Source organism: Cajanus cajan, chromosome 3, assembly GCF_000230855.2.
Source record: "Cajanus cajan strain Asha chromosome 3, NIPB_CcT2T_4, whole genome shotgun sequence".
In the NCBI taxonomy this organism is placed as follows: domain Eukaryota; kingdom Viridiplantae; phylum Streptophyta; class Magnoliopsida; order Fabales; family Fabaceae; genus Cajanus; species Cajanus cajan.
The window spans coordinates 21,170,554-21,194,338 of NC_138519.1; the positions used below are offsets into that span (position 1 = coordinate 21,170,554).

At 32.7% G+C, this 23,785-nt stretch overlaps 1 protein-coding gene across 3 annotated transcripts; it reads right to left on the minus strand.

The window, feature by feature from the left end:
• Nucleotides 1-19,351: 19,351 nt before the first annotated feature.
• Nucleotides 19,352-23,429, minus strand: LOC109793796 (mitochondrial-processing peptidase subunit alpha). 3 transcript variants are annotated; one of them, XM_020353271.3, is made up of 9 exons: nt 23,270-23,429; nt 22,898-23,170; nt 22,587-22,738; nt 22,016-22,095; nt 21,726-21,893; nt 21,554-21,634; nt 21,307-21,373; nt 20,937-21,034; nt 19,352-19,580 (listed from the first exon to the last, which is right to left on the minus strand). In XM_020353271.3, exons 2-9 carry the CDS (start codon nt 23,104-23,106, stop codon nt 19,488-19,490), a joined length of 948 nt encoding a protein of 315 aa, XP_020208860.1. In that variant the 5' UTR covers nt 23,107-23,170; nt 23,270-23,429; the 3' UTR covers nt 19,352-19,487. The 3 variants fall into 3 exon arrangements, with proteins under 3 accessions (XP_020208860.1, XP_020208861.1, XP_020208862.1); XM_020353272.3 differs by having other exon boundaries at nt 22,898-23,178; nt 23,270-23,426; XM_020353273.2 differs by lacking the exon at nt 23,270-23,429 and having other exon boundaries at nt 22,538-23,041.
• Between the last annotated feature and the right edge of the window lie 356 nt (nt 23,430-23,785).

The following is a 23,785-nucleotide window of genomic DNA, read 5'->3' on the forward strand; positions in this document are numbered from 1 at the left end:
TTCTGCTTATCATCCGCAGACGGATGGTCAGTCAGAAAAGACAATCCAGTCCTTGGAGGATTTGCTGAGGGCTTATGTGTTGGACCACTTGGGTAGCTGGGAGGAGGTCATACCGTTGGTGGAGTTTACATACAATAATAGCTTTCATGCTAGTATTGGGATGGCGCCGTTTGAAGCCTTGTATGGCAGGAGATGTAGGACTCTTCTGTGCTGGTATCAGGATGGTGAATCAGTGGTTGTGGGACCAAAATTGATCTTGCAAACTACTGAGAAGGTAAAGATGATTCAGGAGAGGATGAAAACTGCTCAGAGTAGGCAAAAGTTGTATGCTAACAAAAGGCGGAAGCCTTTGGAGTTTGCCGAAGGGGAGCATGTGTTTCTGAAGGTGACTCCGACTTCTGGTGTGGGTAGAGCGCTGAGAGCAAGGAAGTTGACACCAAGGTTTGTGGGTCCCCATCAGATCATACAACATGTGGGTCCGGTTGCTTATCGGTTGGCTTTGCCACCGTCTCTTTCAAACCTACACGATGTGTTTCATGTCTCCCAGCTGAGGAAGTACGTTCATGACCCGAGTCATGTAGTGGAGCTGGATGATGTGCCGATGAAGGAGAATATGACCTTTGAGAAGTTACCAGTAGCTGTGATTGATCATAAGCTGAAGGAGTTGAGGGGCAAGTCCATTGCTCTGGTGAAGGTGTTGTGGGATGCAGCTACTGGTGAGGCTACATGGGAGGTGGAGCAACAGTGCAGGGAGCGGTATCCGTTTCTTTCCCAAGTAAGTCGATTTTCGGGGGACGAAAACTCTTGTTGTTGGGGAGGTTGTGAGACCCCGGTTATTCTCTTCCTTTTCTTCCCCGAACACTCAACTCTCTTTCACTCTCAAAACTCTCTCATTCACTCCTTCTTCTCACAATTCTGATTCACTCTCATTGCTTGAATTCAAGGTGCTGAGTAGGTGATTTTCTTCCAAAACCGTGTCGTGCGGAGCTTCTCATTCTTCCACTTCTCTTCTCCATTTCTTCCTCTTCCAGGAGCTCGGAATCTTTGCCCGAGGTAAGGGAAGTTAGTTTTCTTGTTGTGGTTTGGCTGAAATGAGTCTAAGAACTCATGTGGTTGATTTTGATTGCAGATTCTTGGCTGTTTGGGTGACACATTGAGTTTTTGGGGACTTTGGGGTTTTGAGAAAGTTCTTGGTTTTTATTTGATTGTAGATGCATGTGTAAAAAGAAGTTATTTTGAAACTCTTGGATGAAAATCTGGTACTTTGGTTGGATTACATGTGCTGGAAAGTGGGTTTTTGTAGGTGTTTGGGCAAATTTTTGAACTTGGTAAGGTTGCAGCTGAGCTTCACACTGAGCGCTGTTCATCGCGTTGGGCGCGTAGCCATTAGGAGACCCCATTTGGCCAAGCTCGCCGGGCGCAATGATGAGTGCGCTGGGCGCGCTTGAGAATGTGAGTCTCCGGATGGCCTGCGCTGGGCGTGACTTGGACCACGCTAGGCGCGATACCAGTTGTAGCATGATTTTGGATCTTGACTCTGTGCTGAGTGAGACCCTTGTCGCGCTGGGCGTGAGACTCCTTGGGAGTCTCTGCCTTGTGGGCGCTGGGCGCGAGACCAAGGGGAGGTCTCTGCCTTCCCTGTGCTGGGCGTAGGTTTAGCCCTGCCAGGCGCATGAGACACCTTAGAGTCTTTGCCTGGGAGGCGCTAGGCGAAGTGGTAATGTGCCATGCGCGTGAGAGCCTTGGGCTCACTGGTTGGGTCTCGCCGGACGCAGGCATGCTGGCCCCCTGGTGCTCTCTGGTTGTACTGCGCTGGGCGCGACTACGAGGGCGCCGGGCGCTGAGATGAAAATTTACTATGCACTGATTTATGTTGTTTTATGCTGAGTTGAGTTGAAATGGAGGAATATGATGTGATGACTAGTAGATAATGTTGTTTGACTGATGTTGAGTTGTATCGGATGAATATTTTTGTAGGATGTTCTGATGTGTTGCACGATGGTGGTTGTGTTGTAAAGTTGTGTTGTGTTGTGTGTTGATATGAGTTGTTGTAGGCCATAATGGATGAGTTATTGTAGGAGATCTCCGAGATGGTATGCGTGACGACACATTATTTGCTATTTGCTGATTCTGTCGTACAATCGATGTGACGTAGACTGAAGATGTGTTGATAGTTGTAGTTGTTCATATTACTTAAATCTTACTATACGTTGTTCTTTTTATACTAGCTTACCCTTTGTTGTTTCCATGTGGTTGGACTGCTATGATCGTACTATGTACGAGAGCAGAGCAGGGATAGGTGTGTGGCTTGTGGTGAGTCTGCAGCTGGCAGGCAGAGTCGATTTTAAGCTGATGTTGTGTTGTTTCAGCTACTTGGTGTAGCAATTGATGATGTATTTTGTTTTGCTTTGTTGTTTTTGCACATTCTAACTCTAGTCAGATTGGAACCTTATATATATTTATATTCTAGATCCTATATTTATATACTCGTTCTTTCTGTCTGGTATTTCCGTTACAATAATAAAATATTTTATTATTCTTTATTTATATGTACTTACTTTTATAATTAACATCTACTTATTTCTATTTAAAATTATAATTTAAATAATTTAATTTTATAATTTATAATGATAATATAATTTATAAAATTATAAACATTTATTTATTGCACACTTATAAATTAAATTTTAACATTTTAAATAAATTATTAATTAATTTATTTACCTTAAATCAATCATATAACATTAAAAAAATGTATTTATCTTTGTTTTATTTTCTAATTATCAACCATTAATAAAATATTAACTTAAAATCTTATCTAATTATATCATAATATTCTCATATCAAATTTAAAACCAGATATTAGTTATACAAAAATATTAAGATCATATAATAAATTGTCTATAAGATTTTAGTTAAATAATTAAAAATAATTAATGTTTCAATTATATTGTTAATTAGAAAATAATTTATTCCAAAGCTAATTCATTTTTTATATTAATTATTAGTAAAATTTAATAACTTTTAATTTAACAATTAATTGGGTTGATGAATTTCAACACACACCATGAGTTATTGAGCAAAATAACTTTACCAAGAGTTATTTTAAATTTTTCGACAGATTAATTTTATTTTATAAGAATTTATCTTTGATTAATATAACATTTTGTATATATGATTTAAGAGTAATTAATTTTCAATTTAATAATGGTTAGATTTACAAAATTCAATTTTAATATAAAGCTATTGAGCGGTGTAATACTTAGTAAAAGTCACATTTAATATATATATACTATATATATATATATATATATATATATATATATATATATATATATATATATATATATATATATATATATACATATTAAATCTGACTATTACTAAGTATTACAGCGCTCAATAACTTTATATTAAATGTGAATTTGGTAAATCCAACCGTTAGATTGAAAGTTCATATCTTTTAGATTATATATACAAAATTTTATATTAATCCAAGATGATTTGGTACTTCATTTCTATAAAACAAAATTGATGTAATATATTCATTTCAAAATACACTAAAATATGAACACTTTGATTACCTTCCAGTTGTTGTTCAATTTTAACAAAATTTGATATACATGTATAAAATGATATGAACTTTTAATATATATATATGTGTGTGTGTATATATATATATATATATATATATATATATATATAATTTTAAGCTTATTACTTCTACAAAATAAAAAATTTATTTTTTTTCTTCTAAAATATAAAACAAATATTTATGTTAAACAAACTAATATATGCACTAATTATTTAATAGAAAACTCATGAAACACACAAATACGAAAATATTCACACTTGAACTTGCTTACTATAATTTTAAAGACAATACACTAACATCTCTAAGTAGTTTATAAATATTTAAAAATAAATATTATTTATTTAAAATAATTTTTAAGATCGAAAATATTAATTTTAGAAGGTTTAAATATATTTTAGTCCCTATAAGATGGGTGATTTTGATTTTGGTCTTTGTAAATTTTTTTCTTTATCTTTCATCCTTGTAAGATTTATAAAGATTATTTCGTACTTGTAAAATGAGTAAAATATTTTTCTTTGATTTTCATCCCTCTAAAATATAAATTCACTAGCTAGTTTGATTACTTTAAGGTAGATAAATAATATTTATTTTAAAAAACTAAAAGTTTTTTAAGAGGTTTTAAATATCAATACGATAATGGTACGTAATTGTTACAGGTTACACCTAAGATAATTATTTATATTTAAAATAAAAAATAAAAATAGTTCAAAATGATTACATAAAAAATAAGAATTAAAAATAAAAATTCAAATTTTAGAAAATTAAAATAAGAATTAAAAAAAATTAAAAATAAGAAATTAAAAATAAGAATTAAAAATAAGAAATTTCCAACGGATTTATATTTTACTCAGAAATTTCTGACAGAAATATAAATCCTTCAGAAATTTTTGATGGAATATTCCGTTAGAAATTTTCTGTCAAAAATTTTGACAGATTTATTTTTTCGTCAAAAATTTCCAATGAAATTTTCTGTCGAAAATTTTCCATCGAAAATTTCTGACAAAAAATTCTGTCAAAAATTATGGATCCGTTAGAAATTTGTGTTTTTCTTGTAATGTGACTTTATTTGGATGCGTATAACTCTGTGTTATTTTCTTTGATAATTGTTGAAGGGAGATGTATGCTGTCATAATGTTTTTGAGTTGTTAGGCAATGCAAGGATAAAAGCTAATTTGGTTATGTTGTTCTAAGGTGTTGTCATGTGGATTGAAAGGTTGTTTAAGGTTGTATGATGCTATGTGGTAAAGTTGGTTCATGTACATGCTATATGGAGTAAATGGTAATTGATTCGTACATGCTTAGGGATGGTATATATGAATGTTTAAAGTAGGTATTCTAATATGATTTAATATGCATGTATATTGATATGAGGATAGATGACCTTATGAATCAATTAGTGGATATTTGTGTGTTTAGTAAGATTAACCTTAGGGTGTGATATCATTAGATTGGAGTTGAGGGTGGGGATATATCCAAGCCAGTTGTAGTCTAAGTTATCTAAGTATGATTTTTGATTGTATGGAGTGTTTTCTAGGTCTTGTAATTTCTAGTGGAGGTATAATATGGGTCTATCTATGGTAGATGTTGTGCTTATGTGAGAGATACCTAAGTCAATTAGTGAGTTGAGAGTTTTCTTGTATTAGCTTATTATTATAGGAGATTTATTGAGGAAATTTCTAAGATAACATTACCTTTGACTGGATTGACCATGAAGAGAGAGTTGCCTTTATGTGGGATAGCAAATGAGAGAGTAGTTTCCAAATTCTTAAGGAAAGATTGACTAGTGTGCCTGTGTTAATATTACTGAACTTTAGTAAGTCTTTTGTGGTATATTATGATGCTTCTATGTTGGATTTGAGAGAAATTACCCTACCCATGATCTTGAGTTAGCGACTGTGGTATTCATATTTTAGTTTGGAGACACTACCTATATGGTTCTAAGCTTAAGGTATTTAGTCATCATAAGAACCTTAAGTATCTTTTGACTAGAATGAGTTGAATATGATAAAAAGGAGATGGTTAAAATTTCTTAAGGACTATGATTTTGATCTTAGTTGTTATTTAGGCCAAGCCAATGTGGTGACCGATGCTTTGAGTAGGAAATCTCCACAGTTATCTTCCGTTATGATTATAAAGATGGATCTTTTGGCTCGATTTATGGATTTAAGTTTGACTTGTGAGATTACTCCTAGTGGTATGAGGCTAGGCATGATTCAAGTAATTAGTGGATTATCGAAGAAAAATTGGAGAAGTACAATTAGATGATTCATTTTCACTACAAGAAAAAGTGAAATTTCTGACGGATAATTTCCCATGGACAAAAATCCGTCGGAAATTTCCCACGGATTTAGATCTATTGGAAATTTCTGACGGAATTTCTGACAGAATTTTAACTGATGGAATTTCTGACAAAATTTTCAACGGATTTAAATCCGTCTGAAATTTCTGACAAAATTTCCCACGGATTTAAATCCGTCTAAAATTTTCGACGAAATTTCCCACGGATTTAAATCCGTTTGAAATTATTAAATAAAATATAAGCCAATTATTTTTCAAATGCAAGCAATCCTGATCCCATCGATATGGGTGTTTTCAAAATATAAATATATTGTAATGAATAAGATAAATATAAATCAGAGTGAGTGAGGTATAGCTTACCTATATATAATTATATGTTTAATTAGGTTATTATAAATTATAAACTAATTAGCGTAAATGTGTTTTTTTTAACTTATCTTGAAAAATATCAACACATGACGTCCAAATTTAAGAATAACATATCTTTTCTTTAATTTTTAAAAATCACTCATCTCTTTGAAAATAACGTTATTAATTAAATAAGGGGGGAAAAAGTTAAATTATGTTCTGCAAATCATATATATGTATCTATCATTTATTTCTAAATTACATCCAATATTATGTTATTTTCATGAAAACTTTCATTGATCTTCAATTTTGAAAATAAGATTTTTTTTAATTCATTTTTAAAATTATTACTTAAATTTAATATATATTTTAAATCACAGTATGCATGATATTTAAAATAAATTTCAAAAAAGTTGAAATAATGAAATAAGAGATCAAATCTCATTTAATTATTGATATTTGTATTAATAAATTATTTTCTCTTAATAGTATGTAAATAGTATTATCTTATATAAGTAGTTGTATGTGCCACTTAAATAAATAAATAAGAAAATTAATACTCACTTAAAAATTTGAGAAGTGATATACGTATGACGTTATTGAGAAAAGCTTCAAGTAGGGGTTAATGAAATTTTTTCTAGATTAAATCTTCTTTATTTAAAACATAAAACATTAAAGTTAAAATAATTACACTAAATAATTATTTTTGTTCCTAATAATTGATTGATTTAAAAATATCTCTTTAAGTTGTAGTAATTTCTTAAATTTACATTTTATTGATTTCTGAATTTTATATTTAAGTAAATCAGTAAAATATAAAGTAATGAGTATAAATATGCTTATTTAAAACTTCAATGAATCTATATATAGAAAGTAGAGATAAAGACAAAAAAAATGAATGGAAGAAAAAAAGTTAAATGTATAGTTGTTTGATTATCTATAGTAATAGATAAAGGAATATGATTATATATTTAAATAGTTTAATTTTAATAATTCTTTAAGTATATTTTTGTCTTTTCAGTTAAAATCTTTGAATTTCTATATTTTAATTTGAATTATTTTTTTTGTCTTTTTGTCTAAAATTTTTGAAGTTCTATATTTTAATTTTAATAATTTTTTATTTCTATTATTTATTAATTCTTTTCTTTTTTAATGTTTTATAACTATTAAAATTTTATAATTTTAATCTCTATAATTTATTTATTTTTTTAATTTTTTATGAGTTTACATTCTAAGAATGAATTGAAACCCCTCAATCTTGGATTATTAGATAACAACAACATGGATATTCTGATTATTAGACATTATGTTGTATAATTCTAGTGATCGTACTATATGTTATTTTTAAATTTGAACTCCTAAACTTTATTTGTTATGTATGACATTTTATTTTGTATGAATGAACTTGTTTTGATTTACATAATTATGATTGATTTAATATCTTTAAATAGGATAACTATTTAATACAAATTTGAATTAAAAAAGAAGATAATTTTTCACAATTTCCCACAGATTTCCTGTGACACCCTCTACCCCAACATCCATATATAGTAATTAAATAAATAAATAAAGGTAATTACAACCACATAGAAGTCTAAGCTCCATCGCCCACATCCTCAGCCTCATTGCTGATAATAACTTGTATAACAGTTAGAGAAAACAACACAAGAGAAAAGGGAGTGAGAAACATCTCACTCTGGCTCACAGTGTAGAAATACACACCGGATAGCCAAACACAAACAAGACAGATACATCATAGATATATTAACAACAACATTACATCTCACTCATCCCAGACATAAAAGTATCAATTTATCATCATTTAATAATAAGAATGCACATGCATGGACATGAACTTCACATTATCATGCATGTGGCACCAGTAAAACATCACGTGGCATATTGCCGCTAGCAATACACGAAGAGCAGTCTAGGAGTACATGCCGGGTCACACCCTTTGCGCACTCTCACTAGAAGGATATACTACCAGAGTCTCGTCGGGATAGCTAAGCCGCGCAAGATACATCCCATGCACACAATGGGCGAGACTGGGACTTCCAAACCGAGTTATCCTCAAGGACTAATCCCCAAAGATTTTACACTAGGGGGCCTTCTCTAGCAGTGTATTCCATATCGTACCCTTAAAACACTTATGCAAATGATGCATGTCAATCAAGACTTTATGCATTCTCATATCACATTATCATTTCCCATGGTTATTTCACATCTTCACATTTCATTATCACGTTTCATATCTCATGTCCCAATCACATTTCACATTATCTCAACATATCATCATATTACATTACCACATCTTCATATCTCATGCCTCAATCACATTTCACATTACATCATCATATCACATTATGACATTATCTCATCATATTCAAATAACCTCTATAGAGCACTTTAATTTATATCAAAACTCGTCTATTTGTAAAATTAAATACATATTTTTATATCTCATCAAACAAGTAATATAACAGAACAATCAGAAATCAAAACAGAAAATATTAATATTTTGCCTATTTCTCATAGGGTTTCCCGCAGGAACCCATAAAGCACTCTAAATCATATCAAAACATATTTATTCTCAAAATTAAACACATATTTACACATTACATTCAACAAGGATTACAATAGAGCAATCAAATAGCAAAATAGAAAATATTCATATTTTGCCTGTTTCTCATAGGGTTTCCCATAGGAACCCATAGAGATCTCAAATCATACAATTAATTGCATATAAGAAAAATAATAAACAAAACAGATACAATTAGGAGAAATCCCTCATACATGAGCATACAAAAAAAATACAATAGGATTGGGGGCCAATCCCACTACCCCGCATACAATCCCACACCCAGAGCGAGGTTTCTCACTCCCTCCTTACCTCGATGAACAGGGGTTGAAACTGAAGCAGGATCTCTTCCTCCGAGTTCCCCTTGGTCTCCCAAAAAGTGTAGGAGAAAAGGGTCAAAAGTGAAAAATGCATTTTTTTTGGAGTGCCGGAACACATTTATAGGCATCAGGCCGCGGCCAGAACGGCCCGTTCCGAATCCGGAATGGCCCGCTCTGGGCACATAGAACATGGTCAAAAATCTCTCCCAGAACGGCCCGTTCCAAAATCAGAACGGCTCGTTCTGAGTCAAGACTTTGTCCTTTAAAACCACATCCAGAACGGCCCGTTTCCAAAGTGGAATGGCCCGTTCTGAGTTAAAATTTTACCCACGCATGCTTGATTTGGAACGGCTCGTTCCCGAACTGGAACGGCCCGTTCCAAAGCTATGAAAATCCAGAATTATTAATTAATAAATAAATAAATAACACACATATATATATATATATATCAAATGAAAATAATAATTACAATACAATTTAAAACATGATTTTCTTTAAATAATAATTATAACAAAATATCTTAATTAATAATATTATACAAAATAATTTTCGTAAATGATTATTATTAAAAACCTTTAAAACTTCAATCAAACTCATTTAATTAATCAAAATAATTATAAGGAAATAATCTTCATAAATACAAAAATAAATAATAATTATTCATAGTATTAGTAGAAAAATTCGGGATGTTACAATTCTCCCCTTCTTTTAAAAATTTCGTCCCCAAAATTTCCTGAAGCAAATAAAAATGGATATGTCTCCTGCATTTGACTATCTAATGTTCCACCTTAGACTTCTAGAATACTACACACGAATCCACAACTTTCCCTACTCCTCTCTTCACCTTAGACCACCACGCTTCCGCTAAGCCACTCTCACACATCCTCCTAAGGTCCTAATCCATCTTAATAACTGCTAAATGAATACTAAAAGTACTCTTATTGCCTTCTTCTAAGATCATCTTCCTTAATTCGGGATTATTAGACACATAGATTCTATCCTGAAATGACAAAACACCATCAACTTCCACTCGAAAAGGCCTATCTATACCCTTACCAATCCTCTCCACTTGGTTCTCTAAGAAAGGATCTAACTCTTAGGCTCCTCTAATCTCATCCATTAATTCACTAGTCACCTTTGACATACTCAATTCAATGCTTCTAAGGGTAAGCTCACAAATCAAGCTTAAATCTCTAAACTCTTCAATCAAATTTAACCCTTAAATCATCAAAACGATAGATGAAAGATCATCCTACTCAAGGCATGTGTCACCACATTGTCTTTACCTAGATAACAATTGAGATTAAAATCCTAGTCCTTAAGAAATTCCAACTATCTCCTTTGGTCAAAAGATATTTAAGACTCTAAGAATCACTAAATACCTCAAGCTTAGAATCATATAGGTAGTGTCTCCAAATCTTAATGTAATATCATAACCACTAACTCATAGATAAGGTAGTTCCTCTCATGAGTTTTCAATTGCCTAGAAACATAAGCTACTACCTTTCCTTCTTGCATCAACAATGCATCCAAATTCATCTTATAAGTACTACTATATACCACAAAAGACTTACTAAAATCCAATAATATTAACACTAGTCAATCTTACCTTAATAGTTAGAACTACTCTCATACTTACTATCTCACACAAAGACAATACTCCTCCTAATGAATGTAGTTAAGGGCAATGTTACCTTAGAAATTCCTTCAATAAATATCCAATAATAAACTAATCTCATAAAACTCTTATCCTCACTAACTGGTTTAGATATCTCCCAACTTAAACATAACTTCTACCTGAGACAGATCCATGTTTACCTCAACTGAAATTTACAGGAACTAGAAAACTTATCTCATACAATAAAAAAATAATAATAAAATAAAATAAGATAAAATAAAATAGTAATACTTAGATAACTTAACATACAACCGTCTTGGATATATCTCCACCCTCAACTACAATATGATCATATCACACCCTAAGATCAATCTCACTGACCACACGACATTCACCAATTGATCCCTAAGGTCATTTATCCACATATCAACATACATGCATATTAAATCATATTAGAATACCTACCTTAAACCTTCATATATACCATCCATAAGTATGTACATGAACAACCTTTACCACATAGCATCATACAACCTTAACCAACCTCTCAATCCACATGAAAACCCCCCAAAACATCTTAACAAAATCGATTCTTATCCTTGCATTGCCTACTAACCCGAAAATATTATTACAACATACTTCTCCTTTCAACAACTATCAAAGAAAATAACACACAGAGAGTTCTACTCATCCAAATGATCTCAAACCTATCTCAAAAGAAAGCTAAGAGAATAATCTACAACTCCTATGAACACATAAGATTCTAGAAAGATCATCTTCTTAGCTAACAAATTCAAAAACCGCAGCAGATATACTCAGCGCTTACAGCTAGACCTTTAATCACCAAAGTAGTTATAACTGGAGTTCTAGACCTCCGTTTTGCCTGATTCCAGTTCCATTGGAAAGATGACGTCCAAGGCTACAACGTTTGTGAAGACCATAAAATCTAAATCTGTCAGTATGGTACTCATCCTGGTACAACAAAACTGCAGCGAAAATATCTTCTACGCCAAACAACAATAGTATATCAATGTATTTAAGCCCACAAAAATACCTCAACCCTTCCAAACTCACACCTCGACTTCATATTCAAGCTTTCCACTATACTCCTAAACCAAAACAACTCACATATTGAATATAAAAGGCTTAGAAAATAAAATACTCATACTACCTAAACCATAAAAGGTCAACATGCAACCATCAAACTCTAGAAATCATCGACACTTCAATCTCTCCTTAAGAATACCAAAACTCCAATTCTCAACATACATCATCCTTAGATTCAATCGCTACGACTATAGCTTTCAAAAATTCCACCAATCGTAAACTCTTAATACACTAAAAAAACTCAATTTCTTACCCAAATCTAAGGCCTCAATAGTTCCTACAATATTAGCACAATATCTCGTCTACCACTACTCGCACATATACTTGCAACACAAGCGATATCACTCAACCACTACTTCTTACGTAAGCAAGACGTCTCAAACAAATAAGCAATCATAAGAATGAAGAAGAGCGGTCATAATGGTATTAGCTAACACTATCATGACTATCATTCCTCTAATTACAAAATAACAATATCAAACACAACAATATCAACACAAGAAGAACATCATCATCATCAAAGCAAAACATCACCATAGTACACAACAAAAAGGACACAGTCAGAGTACACAACAGAGTCGTGATAAGTACATAACTCACGACCGATTAGATCGACCTGCTCTGATACCACTTAATGTGACACCCTCTACCCCAACATACATATACAGTAATTAAAAAAATAAATAAATAAATAAAGGTAATTACAACCACGTAAGGGTAAAGAGTTCACATTCATAAACTTAATCCAAATAACATGGCGGTAAAATTACAAAGAAATAAAAACTGAATTTTCTAAAATATATACTTTAATAAATCATAAACAATATCATATTCTAATTCAATCTATGTCCCGATGTCACATGTCCTATCAGAGCAAAATCCCACATAGAAGTCTAAGCTCCATTGCCCACATCCTCAGCCTCATTGCTGATAATAACCTGTATAACAGTTAGAGAAAACAACACAAGAGAAAAGGGAGAGAGAAACATCTCACTCTGGCTCACAGTGTAGAAATACACACCGGATAACCAAACACAAACAAGACAGATATATCATAGATATATTAACAACAACATTACATCTCACTCATCCCAGACAAAAAGGTATCAATTTATCATCATTTAACAATAAGAATGCACATGCATGGACACGAACTTCACATTATCATGCATGTGACGCCAGTAAAACATCACATGGCATATTACCGCTAGCAATACACGAAGACTAGTCTAGGAGTACTTGTCGGGTCACGCCCTCTGCGCACTCTCACTAGAAGGATATACTACCAGAGTCTCGTCGGGATAGCTAAGCCGCGCAAGATACATCCCATGCACACAATAGGCGAGTCTGGGACTTCCAAACTGAGCTATCCCCAAGGACTAATCCCCAAAGCTTTTACACTAGGGGGCCTTCTCTAGCAGTGTATTCCGTATCGTACCCTTAAAACACTTATGCAAATGATGCATGTCAATCAAGACTCTATCCATTCTCATATCACATTATCACATTATCTCATCATATTCACATAACCTCTACAGAGCACTTTAATTTATATCAAAACTCGTCTATTTGTAAAATTAAATACATATTTTTACATCTCATCAAACAAGTAATATAACAGAACAATCAGAAATCAAAGAAGAAAATATTAATATTTTGCCTATTTCTCATAGGGTTTCCCGCAGGAACCCATAGAGCACTCTAAATCATATCAAAACAAATTTATTCTCAAAATTAAACAGATATTTACACATTACATTCAACAGGGAATACAATAGAGCAATCAAATAGCAAAATAGAAAATATTCATATTTTATCTGTTTCTCATGGGGTTTCCCATAGGAACCCATAGAGATCTCAAATCATACAATTAATTGCATATAAGAAAAATAATAAACAAAACAGATACAATTAGGAGAAATCCCTCATACATGAGCATACAAAAAAATACAACAGGATTGGGAGCCAATCCCACTACCCAGCATACAATCACACACCCAGAGCGAGGTTTCTCACTCCCTCCATTACCTCGATGAACAGGGGTTGAAACTGAAGCAGGATCTCCTCCTCCGAGTTCCCCTTGGTCTCCTAGAAAGTGTAGGAGAAAAAGGGTCAAAAGTGAAAAATGCATTTTTTTTGGAGTGTCGGAATGCATTTATAGGCATCAGGCAGCGGCCAGAACGGCCCGTTCCGAATCCGGAATGGCCCGTTCTGGGCACATAGAACATGGTCAAAAATCTCTCCTAGAACGGCCCGTTTCAAAACCAGAACGGCCCGTTCTGAGTCAAGACTTTGTCCTTTAAAATCACATCCGGAACGGCCCGTTTCCAAAGTGGAATGGCCCGTTCTAGGTTAAAATTTTACCCACGCATGCTTGATTTGGAACGGCCCGTTCCATAGCTATGAAAATCCAGAATTTTTAATTAATAAATAAATAAACAACATATATATATATATATATATATATATATCAAATGAAAATAATAATTACAATACAATTTAAAACATGATTTTCTTCAAATAATAATTATAACAAAATATCATAATTAATAATATTATACAAAATAATTTTCATAAATGATTATTATTAAAAACCTTTAAAACTTCAATCAAACCCATTTAATTAATCAAAATAATTATAAGGAAATAATCTTCATAAATACAAAAAAAAAATAATTATTCATAGTATTAGCAGAAAAATTCGAAATGTTACAATTCTCCCCTTCTTTTAAAAATTTCGTCCCCGAAATTTCCTAAAGCAAATAAAAATGGATATGTCTCCTGCATTTGACTTTCTAATGTTCCACCTTAGACTTCTAGAATACTACACACGAGTCCACAACTTTCCCTACTCCTCTCTTCACCTTAGACCACCACGCTTCCGCTACGCCACTCTCATACATCCTCCTAAGGTCCTAATCCATCTTAATAGCTCCTAAATGAATACTAAAAGTACTCTTATTGCCTTCTTCTAAGATCATCTTCCTTAATTCGGGATTATTAGACACATAGATGCTATCCTGAAATGACAAAACACCATCAACTTCCACTCAAAAAGGCATATCTATACCTTTACCAATCTTTTCCACTTGGTTCTCTAAGAAAGCATCTAACTCTTAGGATCCTGTAATCTCATCCATTAATTCACTAGTCACCTTCGACATACTCAATTCAATGCTTCTAAGGGTAAGCTCACAAATCAAGCTTAAATCTCTAAACTCTTCAATCAAATTTAACCTTTAAATCATCAAAACGATAGATGAAAGATCATCATACTCAAGGCATCTGTCACCACATTGTTTTTACCTAGATAACAATTGAGATTAAAATCCTAGTCCTTAAGAAATTCCAACTATCTCCTTTGGTCAAAAGATATTTAAGACTCTAACAATCACTAAATACCTCAAGCTTAGAATCATATAGGTAGTGTCTCCAAATCTTAATGTAATATCATAACCACTAACTCATAGATAAGGTAGTTCCTCTCATGAATTTTCAATTGCCTAGAAACATAAGCTACTACCTTTCCTTCTTGCATCAACAATGCATCCGAATTCATCTTATAAGTACTACTATATACCACAAAAGACTTACTAAAATCCAATAATATTAACACTAGTCAATCTTGCCTTAAGAGTTAGAACTACTCTCATACTTACTATCTCACACAAAGACAATACTCCTCCTAGTGAATGTAGTTAAGGGCAATGCTATCTTAGAAATTCCTTCAATAAATATCCAATAATAAGCTAATCTCATAAAACTCTTATCCTCACTAACTAGATTAGATATCTCCCCACTTAAACACAACTTCTACCTGAGACAGATTCATGTTTACCTCAACTGAAATTTACAGGAACTAGAAAACTTATCTCATACAATAAAAAAATAATAATAAAATAAAATAAGATAAAATAAATAGTAATACTTAGATAACTTAACATACAACCGTCTTGGATATATCTCTACCCTCAACTACAATATGATCATATCACACCCTAAGATCAATCTCACTAACCACACGACATTCACCAATTGATCCCTAAGGTCATTTATCCACATATCAACATACATGCATATTAAATCATATTAGAATACCTACTTTAAACCTTCATATATACCATCCATAAGTATGTACATGAACAACCTTTACCACATAGCATCATACAACCTTAACCAACCTCTCAATCCACATGAAAAACCCCCAAAACATCTTAACAAAATTGATTTTTATCCTTGCATTGCCTACTAACCCGAAAATATTATTACAGCCTACTTCTCCTTTCAAAAACTATCAAAGAAAATAACACACAGAGAGTTTTACCTGATTCCAGTTCCATTGGAAAGATGACATCCAAGGCTACAAGTTTTGTGAAGACCATAAAATCTAAATCTGTCAATATGGTACTCATCCTGGCACAACAAAACTGCAGCGAAAATATCCTCTACACCAAACAACAATAGTATATCAATGTATTTAAGCCCACAAAAATACCTCAACCCTTCCAAACTCATACCTCGACTTCATATTCAAGCTTTCCACTACACTCCTAAACTAAAACAACTCACATATTGAATACAAAAGGCTTAGAAAATAAAATTCACATGCTACCTAAACCATAAAAGGTCAACATGCAACCAACAAACTCTAGAAATCATCGACACTTCAATCTCTCCTTAAGAATACCAAAACTCCAATTCTCAACATACATCATCCTTAGATTCAATCGCTACAACTATAGCTTTCAAAAGTTCCACCAATCATAAACTATTAATACACTAAAAAAACTCAATCTCTTACCCAAATCTAAGGCCTCAATATAGTTCCTACAATATTAGCACAATATCTCGTCTACCACTACTCGCACATATTCTTGCAACACAAGCGATATCACTCAACCACTACTTCTTACGTAAGCAAGAAGTCTCAAACAAATAAGCAATCATAAGAATGAAGAAGAGCGGTCATAATGGTATTAGCTAACACTATCATGACTATCATTCCTCTAATTACAAAATAACAATATCAAACTCAACAATATCAACACAAGAAGAACATCATCATCATCAAAGCAAAACATCACCATAGTACACAACAAACAAGACGTAGTCAGAGTACACAATAGAGTTGTGATAAGTACAGAACTCACGGTCGATTGGATCGACCTGCTCTGATACCACTTAATGTGACCCCCTCTACCCCAACATACATATACAGTAATTAAAAAATAAATAAATAAATAAAGGTAATTACAACCACGTAAGGGTAAAGAGTTCACATTCATAAACTTAATCCAAATAACATGCCGGTAAAATTACAAAGAAATAAAAACTGAATTTTCCAAAATATATACTTTAATAAATCATAAACAATATCATATTCTAATTTTATCTATGTCCCGATGTCACATGTCCTATAAGAGAAAAATCACACATAGAAGTCTAAGCTCCATCACCCACATCCTCAGCCTCATTGCTGATAATAACCTGTATAACAGTTAGAGAAAACAACACAAGAGAAAAGGGAGTGAGAAACATCTCACTCTGGCTCACAATGTAGAAATACACACCGGATAGCCAAACACAAACAAGATAGATATATCATAGATATATTAACAACAACATTACATCTCACTCATCCCAGACATAAAGGTATCAATTTATCATCATTTAATAATAAGAATGCACATGCATGGACACGAACTTCACATTATCATGCATGTGGCGCCAGTAAAACATCACATGGCATATTGCCGCTAGCAATACATGAAGAGTAGTCTAGAAGTACATGCCGAGTCACACCCTCTGCGCACTCTCGCTAGAAGGATACACTACCAGAGTCTCGTCGGGATAGCTAAGCCGCGCAAGATACATCCCATGCACACAATGGGCGAGACTGGGACTTCCAAACCGAGCTATCCCCAAGGACTAATCCCCAAAGCTTTTACACTAGGGGGCCTTCTCTGGCGGTGTATTCCATATCGTACCCTTAAAACATTTATGCAAATGATGCATGTCAATCAAGACTCTATGCATTCTCATATTACATTATCACATTATCTCATCATATTCACATAACCTCTACAGAGCACTTTAATTTATATCAAAACTCGTCTATTTGTAAAATTAAATACATATTTTTACATCTCATCAAACTAGTAATATAACAGAACAATCAGAAATCAAAACAAAAAATATTAATATTTTGCCTATTTCTCATAGGGTTTCCCGCAGGAACCCATAGAGCACCCTTAATCATATCAAAACATATTTATTCTCAAAATTAAACACATATTTACACATTACGTTCAACAAGGAATACAATAGAGTAATCAAATAGCAAAACAGAAAATGTTTATATTTTGTCTGTTTCTCATAGGGTTTCCCAAAGGAACCCATAGAGATCCCAAATCATACAATTAATTGCATATAAGAAAAATAATAAACAAAACAGATACAATTAGGAGAAATCCCTCATACATGAGCATACAAAAAAATACAACAGGATTGGGGGTCAATCCCACTACCAAGCATACAATCCCACACCTAGAGCAAGGTTTCTCACTCCCCCCTTACGTCGATGAACAAGGGTTGAAACTGAAGCAGGATCTCCTCCTCCGGGTTCCCCTTGGTCTCCCAGAAAGTGTAGGAGAAAAAGGGTCAAAAGTGAAAAATGCATTTTTTTTGGAGTGCCGGAAAGCATTTATAGGCATTATTAGGCTGCGGCCAGAACGGCCCGTTCCAAATCCGGAACGACCCGTTCTGGGCACATAGAACATGGTCAAAAATCTCTCCCAGAATGGTCCGTTCCAAAACCAGAATGGCCCGTTCTGAGTCAAGACTTTGTCCTTTAAAACCACATCTGGAACGACCCGTTTTCAAAGTGGAATGGCCCGTTCTGGGTTAAAATTTTACCCACGCATGCTTGATTTGGAACGGCCCGTTCCCAAACTGGAACGGACCGTTCCAGAGCTATGAAAATCCAAAATTGTTAATTAATAAATAAATAAATAACATATATATATATATATATATATATATATATTAAATGAAAATAATAATTACAATACAATTTAAAACATGATTTTCTTGAAATAATAATCACTAGTGAAAAAAAGACTTTTAAAATCGGTTATTTTTGACTTTTAAAATCGGTTGTGGAACCGATTTTAAAAGAGCCAATTTTGAAAAGGTGGACTTTTAAAATCGGTTATTAACCGATCTTAAAAGTCTCGACTTTTAAAATCGGTTGTTTTATAACCGATCTTAAAAGTCTCGACTTTTAAGATCGGTTGTTTTATAACCGATTTTAAAAGTCAAGACTTTTAAGATCGGTTGTTTTATAATCGATCTTAAAAGTCTTGACTTTTAAAATCGGTTATAGCATAACCGATCTTAAAAGTAGTGATCGCTGAATAAAAAAGCTGCAGAATAAATACTAGACAGTTCAAAATATTTTCTGAATGAAGCAAATTGCATACAAATGACGACATGATAAATGTCAATGATATATATATAATTGAATAGTTTTAAATACATGTAATACATTAATGGACTACATTGCTCAATGAAATGTAAGTTCTAACTAGTTAAAGCAATACTATAAAACATAAGTCCAAACTATTTAAAGTAATGATCAATAAAAAATGTGGTCCATTGCTCCCTAATGATGTTTATGTCTTCTAGCGGCAATGATGATCGATCTATAAATATCTGTTAAGAAAAAATAAAATAATTAGTAATAATTCATAAAATATATAGAATGAGAACTCAAAACAAAAACTATCAAAATTGTAAAACTTATTTCAGTCCACCCAGATACTATTTGTGAATCGACAATAGTATGCATTGTCTTCATTACATAGTATCCGCACTCATAATTTCCTTTTTGTTTATGAGACTACAAAAAGAATATAAAATCAATTTTAATAGAATAGTAATTAAAAAAATTGACTTAAAAAAATTAATAATTAGGCAATTTTTCCAGGAGATCGCTGATTAGGGTGGATCAACATCAAGTTGCAACGATTGTGGCAAATTAGGTATAATAGTCAAAAGAACAAACCTAAGTTGGATTCATAACACACTTCGACTAAGCAAAAAGCTTGACCCACCATATATCATAAACTGACCAATAAATTAAAAAGATAAAGATAAAAGGCAAAAGTGAAAAGAAAAATGGTAACAATAACAATACCATACTTAACATTACGCTTTAATATATAATAACCTTGTTCTTTAATTAAATATTTTTTCGTTGATTATGATAATTTCATGGATTTAAAAAATCTGAGAATTTATTTGCCCCGTATCTGGCACTCACATTCCGCTTTCCTTTTCACGGGATTCTATAATGTTCTTTTATTATTATTTATTTATTTATTCTTATTATGAAATGTAAATGTTAGCAGAAGAAGAAAAGTACATGTTCCCACAGCAAATGAATAGCTATAAATATAATATAAGTGAAGAAAGGAATAAAGCAATCACGAGAGGGCACACATGCACGTCGGTGGTGGAATCTTTTCCTAGCCTTTGCCATTTTCCTTCTTCTTTTTTTATGTTTATCAAAAATAGAAAAACTAATTCCTAATTGCAATAGAAAAGTGCTTAATTAGCTACGGAAAATTAAATTTCTAATTACTATGGTCAATTTGAATAAACAAAAATTTTTGGGTTTGCTCTAAATTATCTAAGAAATGCTTTTCAAGTACCCTTCCATTTGGCATATATCACGACTTTGCTATTACATGTATAGCTGTATTTTCCACGCGGTATTAGATTTCAACATACATAGAACGGATTCTAATTTCTAAATCGTTGACTTTGGGGTTTATGATTATTTTTTTTTAATAGAAGTGATATTTGCACAATTTTTACAATGAAGAGAGAGAAAAAGAGTTTAAAATGATAAAGTGAAGAGTGATAAACTTATATATTTTAAAGATTTACGGTTTTTTTATTTTATTTTCTCTTTGTTCGTGTTTTTGTTTATCTTGTCTATGTCTAGATAAATTTATTTTAATTTGTCGGAGTTGGATAAATTTCAATGTAGTTGGATAAACTTACCGTTGTAACTTGGATACCAAAAATGCCGGTGTTATTGTAAATATTGTTGAATGCTGAAATTGAATGAACTTGTGGATATTCATTCAGAACATTAAGATCTGCATGTCATAAAACCAAAAATGTTAAAGGTAACAATTTAACAATTAAAAGAATACATTTCTTGTGGGGGAGGGGGCACACAATGTGCTTAGCTGCAAAAATTGAGCAATAAAAGAGCAAGTATAAAAGTAATACATCAAATATTGACCGCCACAAATAGTAGTCATGTAATGCATCCTTATAAGTAACTGAGTATCGGTAGTTGTTTCATTATCTGTTCCTAACTTCAACTTCAAAGTTTGAAGAAACTAAATATTTCAAGATAACTTACACAGCCTTGAATACATTCCTTTACCAGGGCCACCAGCCGAGAACGATCCACCACCTCCCAATAGCATCTATAGTAAAATGATATAATATAGTTAAATACAAACTTAAATAACAGAAACCATATTGTAAAGCGTAAACATACTTTAAGAAACCAACTAGACAATACATGTTCCAGAACATTTTTACCCACCATAAAAGAAGGAAGGGAAATAAGTGTAAAAAAGCAAGTAAAAATAAGACATCAAAACCTGAAGAACAGTCAAAACCATAGAATCCTTCAACTTATGCCAGCCACCAGGAAGTTCAAATGCTAGAGCAAAATGGGTTCTCTGGTCATTCAAGGAGTGTTAGACTACAAATTTCAGCCCAAAAAATAGAAACCCAATGTTTGAACAGAAGTTATATTTTTCTATTGCATACCCCTGATTCACTTTGACATCTATAATCACCTCCAGTATATACTGATTTTGGTTCCTCTGGACGTGGAACACTAAGTAAATCAGACAGAAGAGGTTCTACAACAGATAACAATTCCCCGTGTTCAACACCAGAAGCTGCAAGTACTATCCGAGGTGCTGTATAGTTCTCCTGATGTTTCATAATAGTTTAAGTCTTATAAGAAAGGTAAAAAACTGCTAAGAATATTTAAAGTTCTGAAATACAAATTAACATTATTAAGTACTATATAAAGAATAATTTTTAAGACTTACAGCAACAAACTCCTCTAGAATTGTACCATTTAGATTATTTACTGCTGATTCTGAAGCTAAAAGAGGATTTGCCAAGGCACCTGAAAAACCAGCAGAATGAATTGCTTCCAAAAGTAAGTCTTGAGGATTTTTGGAAACTTCACCAATTTCAGCTTTCACTTTTAGAAGCTGCATATAATTGCAATATTAATACAAGAAAAAATTTCTAAGGGTCCCACAACATGTAAGCATTATTAGGAACATAGAAGTCATTGCTAATCGGTTAATTTTATACAAAACTAACTTTGTCGAGTGAGAATATACAATTTTTTGAAAGAGAGACAATTATCAATCTTCTGACTCAATAACTTCTACAAACATAACATGTTATTTACAGTTATATATTTGACCATCTCTACACATGTAAACAGTGCAAAATGAGGCAAGCCAAAAAGCACACCCTCGAGCATGACACAGCTGAGGTAGATAACAACAACAACATCAGCACACAATTTTCTTAAAGAGAAAACCGCAAGCATATACTTGAGAATATTTGGGCAGAAAATGTTAGCAGAGTCAGATTCATCCTAGCTGAAATATATTGTTGCACTTTTTGCATTGAATTTTATGATCGCTAACAGAATTGGATCGTTCTCTGGTGGGCCATCCAAATAAACCAGAAGAGGATTGTTTCGAGGCAACAGAACTGGCAAATCTGACAGGTAGTCTGCTGCACGAATGGACCTAATAAAACTCAAACTATCAGATAACCAGATTTTGCATAGGCACTAATCAATTGAAAAATCAAGGTAATTTTGTTACAATCAAGAATAAGTGATGAGATCTAGGGCATAACAATAAATTGATAAAGGGAAATGGAAGAATAAAAAGATACAAACAAACCCTAAAGGTCCTAAGACGTGAAGCAACGTTCCTGTACATGACTGATGACAATGGAGCTTGATAGTTGAGAATGGTAGACAAGTTGAGGTTTGAGTTGAAAGATTGTAGAAGAACAGAGTTCCGCTGTCTTTTTCAGCTTTTATTAATTCCCACCTTTTCGATGTCGCGGCCGGTGGAGGGTGGAGTCGACCCTGATTCGTCGGCAACATTTGTTATTGAGACTGAAATGGCACTATGCGTTTTATCAAACTTGAGATGCCTTCCCTCTATGGACTGGAACCCTTGGCAGACAATGATGAATGCAACCAAAATCAAACACAAAAGAGACTTGTTTTAGTGAAACCCTAAGCACAAATGAAGGAAGAAACGAACCTGAAGTCGAATAGCCAGCTGCCTCTTTGTGAACCTGGACGAACGAAGCAGATTGAAGAAACGTAAAAGGGAACATAGAAAGGAAAATCGATTATCAGAGCTTAGTTATAGGATATTTAAGATCGGTTATGCAAGAACCGATTCTGTATGTTATATACAAAATCAGTTCCTACATAACCGATCTTAAAAGTAGTAAAAAAGACATGATTTAAAATCGGTTCAAATATAACTGATTTTAAAAAGTATTTTTAAAATCAGTTATATTTGAACCGATTTTAAATGTACACCTTTTAAGATCGGTCATTAAATAACCAATCTTAAAAGTACTTTTAAGATCGGTTAAATTCTAACCGATCTTAAAAGTGTTTATATTATTTACAAAAGTGTCACCACGTCACTTTTAAGATCGGTTACCTTGTAACCGATCTTAAAACTCTGATTTTAAATCTAATTTTTGCACTAGTGAATTATAACAAAATATCATAATTAATAATATTATACAAAATAATTTTCATA

Coding starts and splice junctions, on each gene's coding strand:
- LOC109793796 (XM_020353271.3), bottom strand. CDS start 23,106: ATGTTGCCGACGAATCAGGGTCGACTCCACCCTCCACCGGCCGCGACA. Junction 22,096..22,586: donor AAGTGCAACAATATATTTCA/GCTAGGATGAAT, acceptor CTGGTTTTTCAG/GTGCCTTGGCAAATCCTCTT. Junction 21,635..21,725: donor GATGTCAAAGTGAATCAGGG/GTATGCAATAGA, acceptor TTGAATGACCAG/AGAACCCATTTTGCTCTAGC.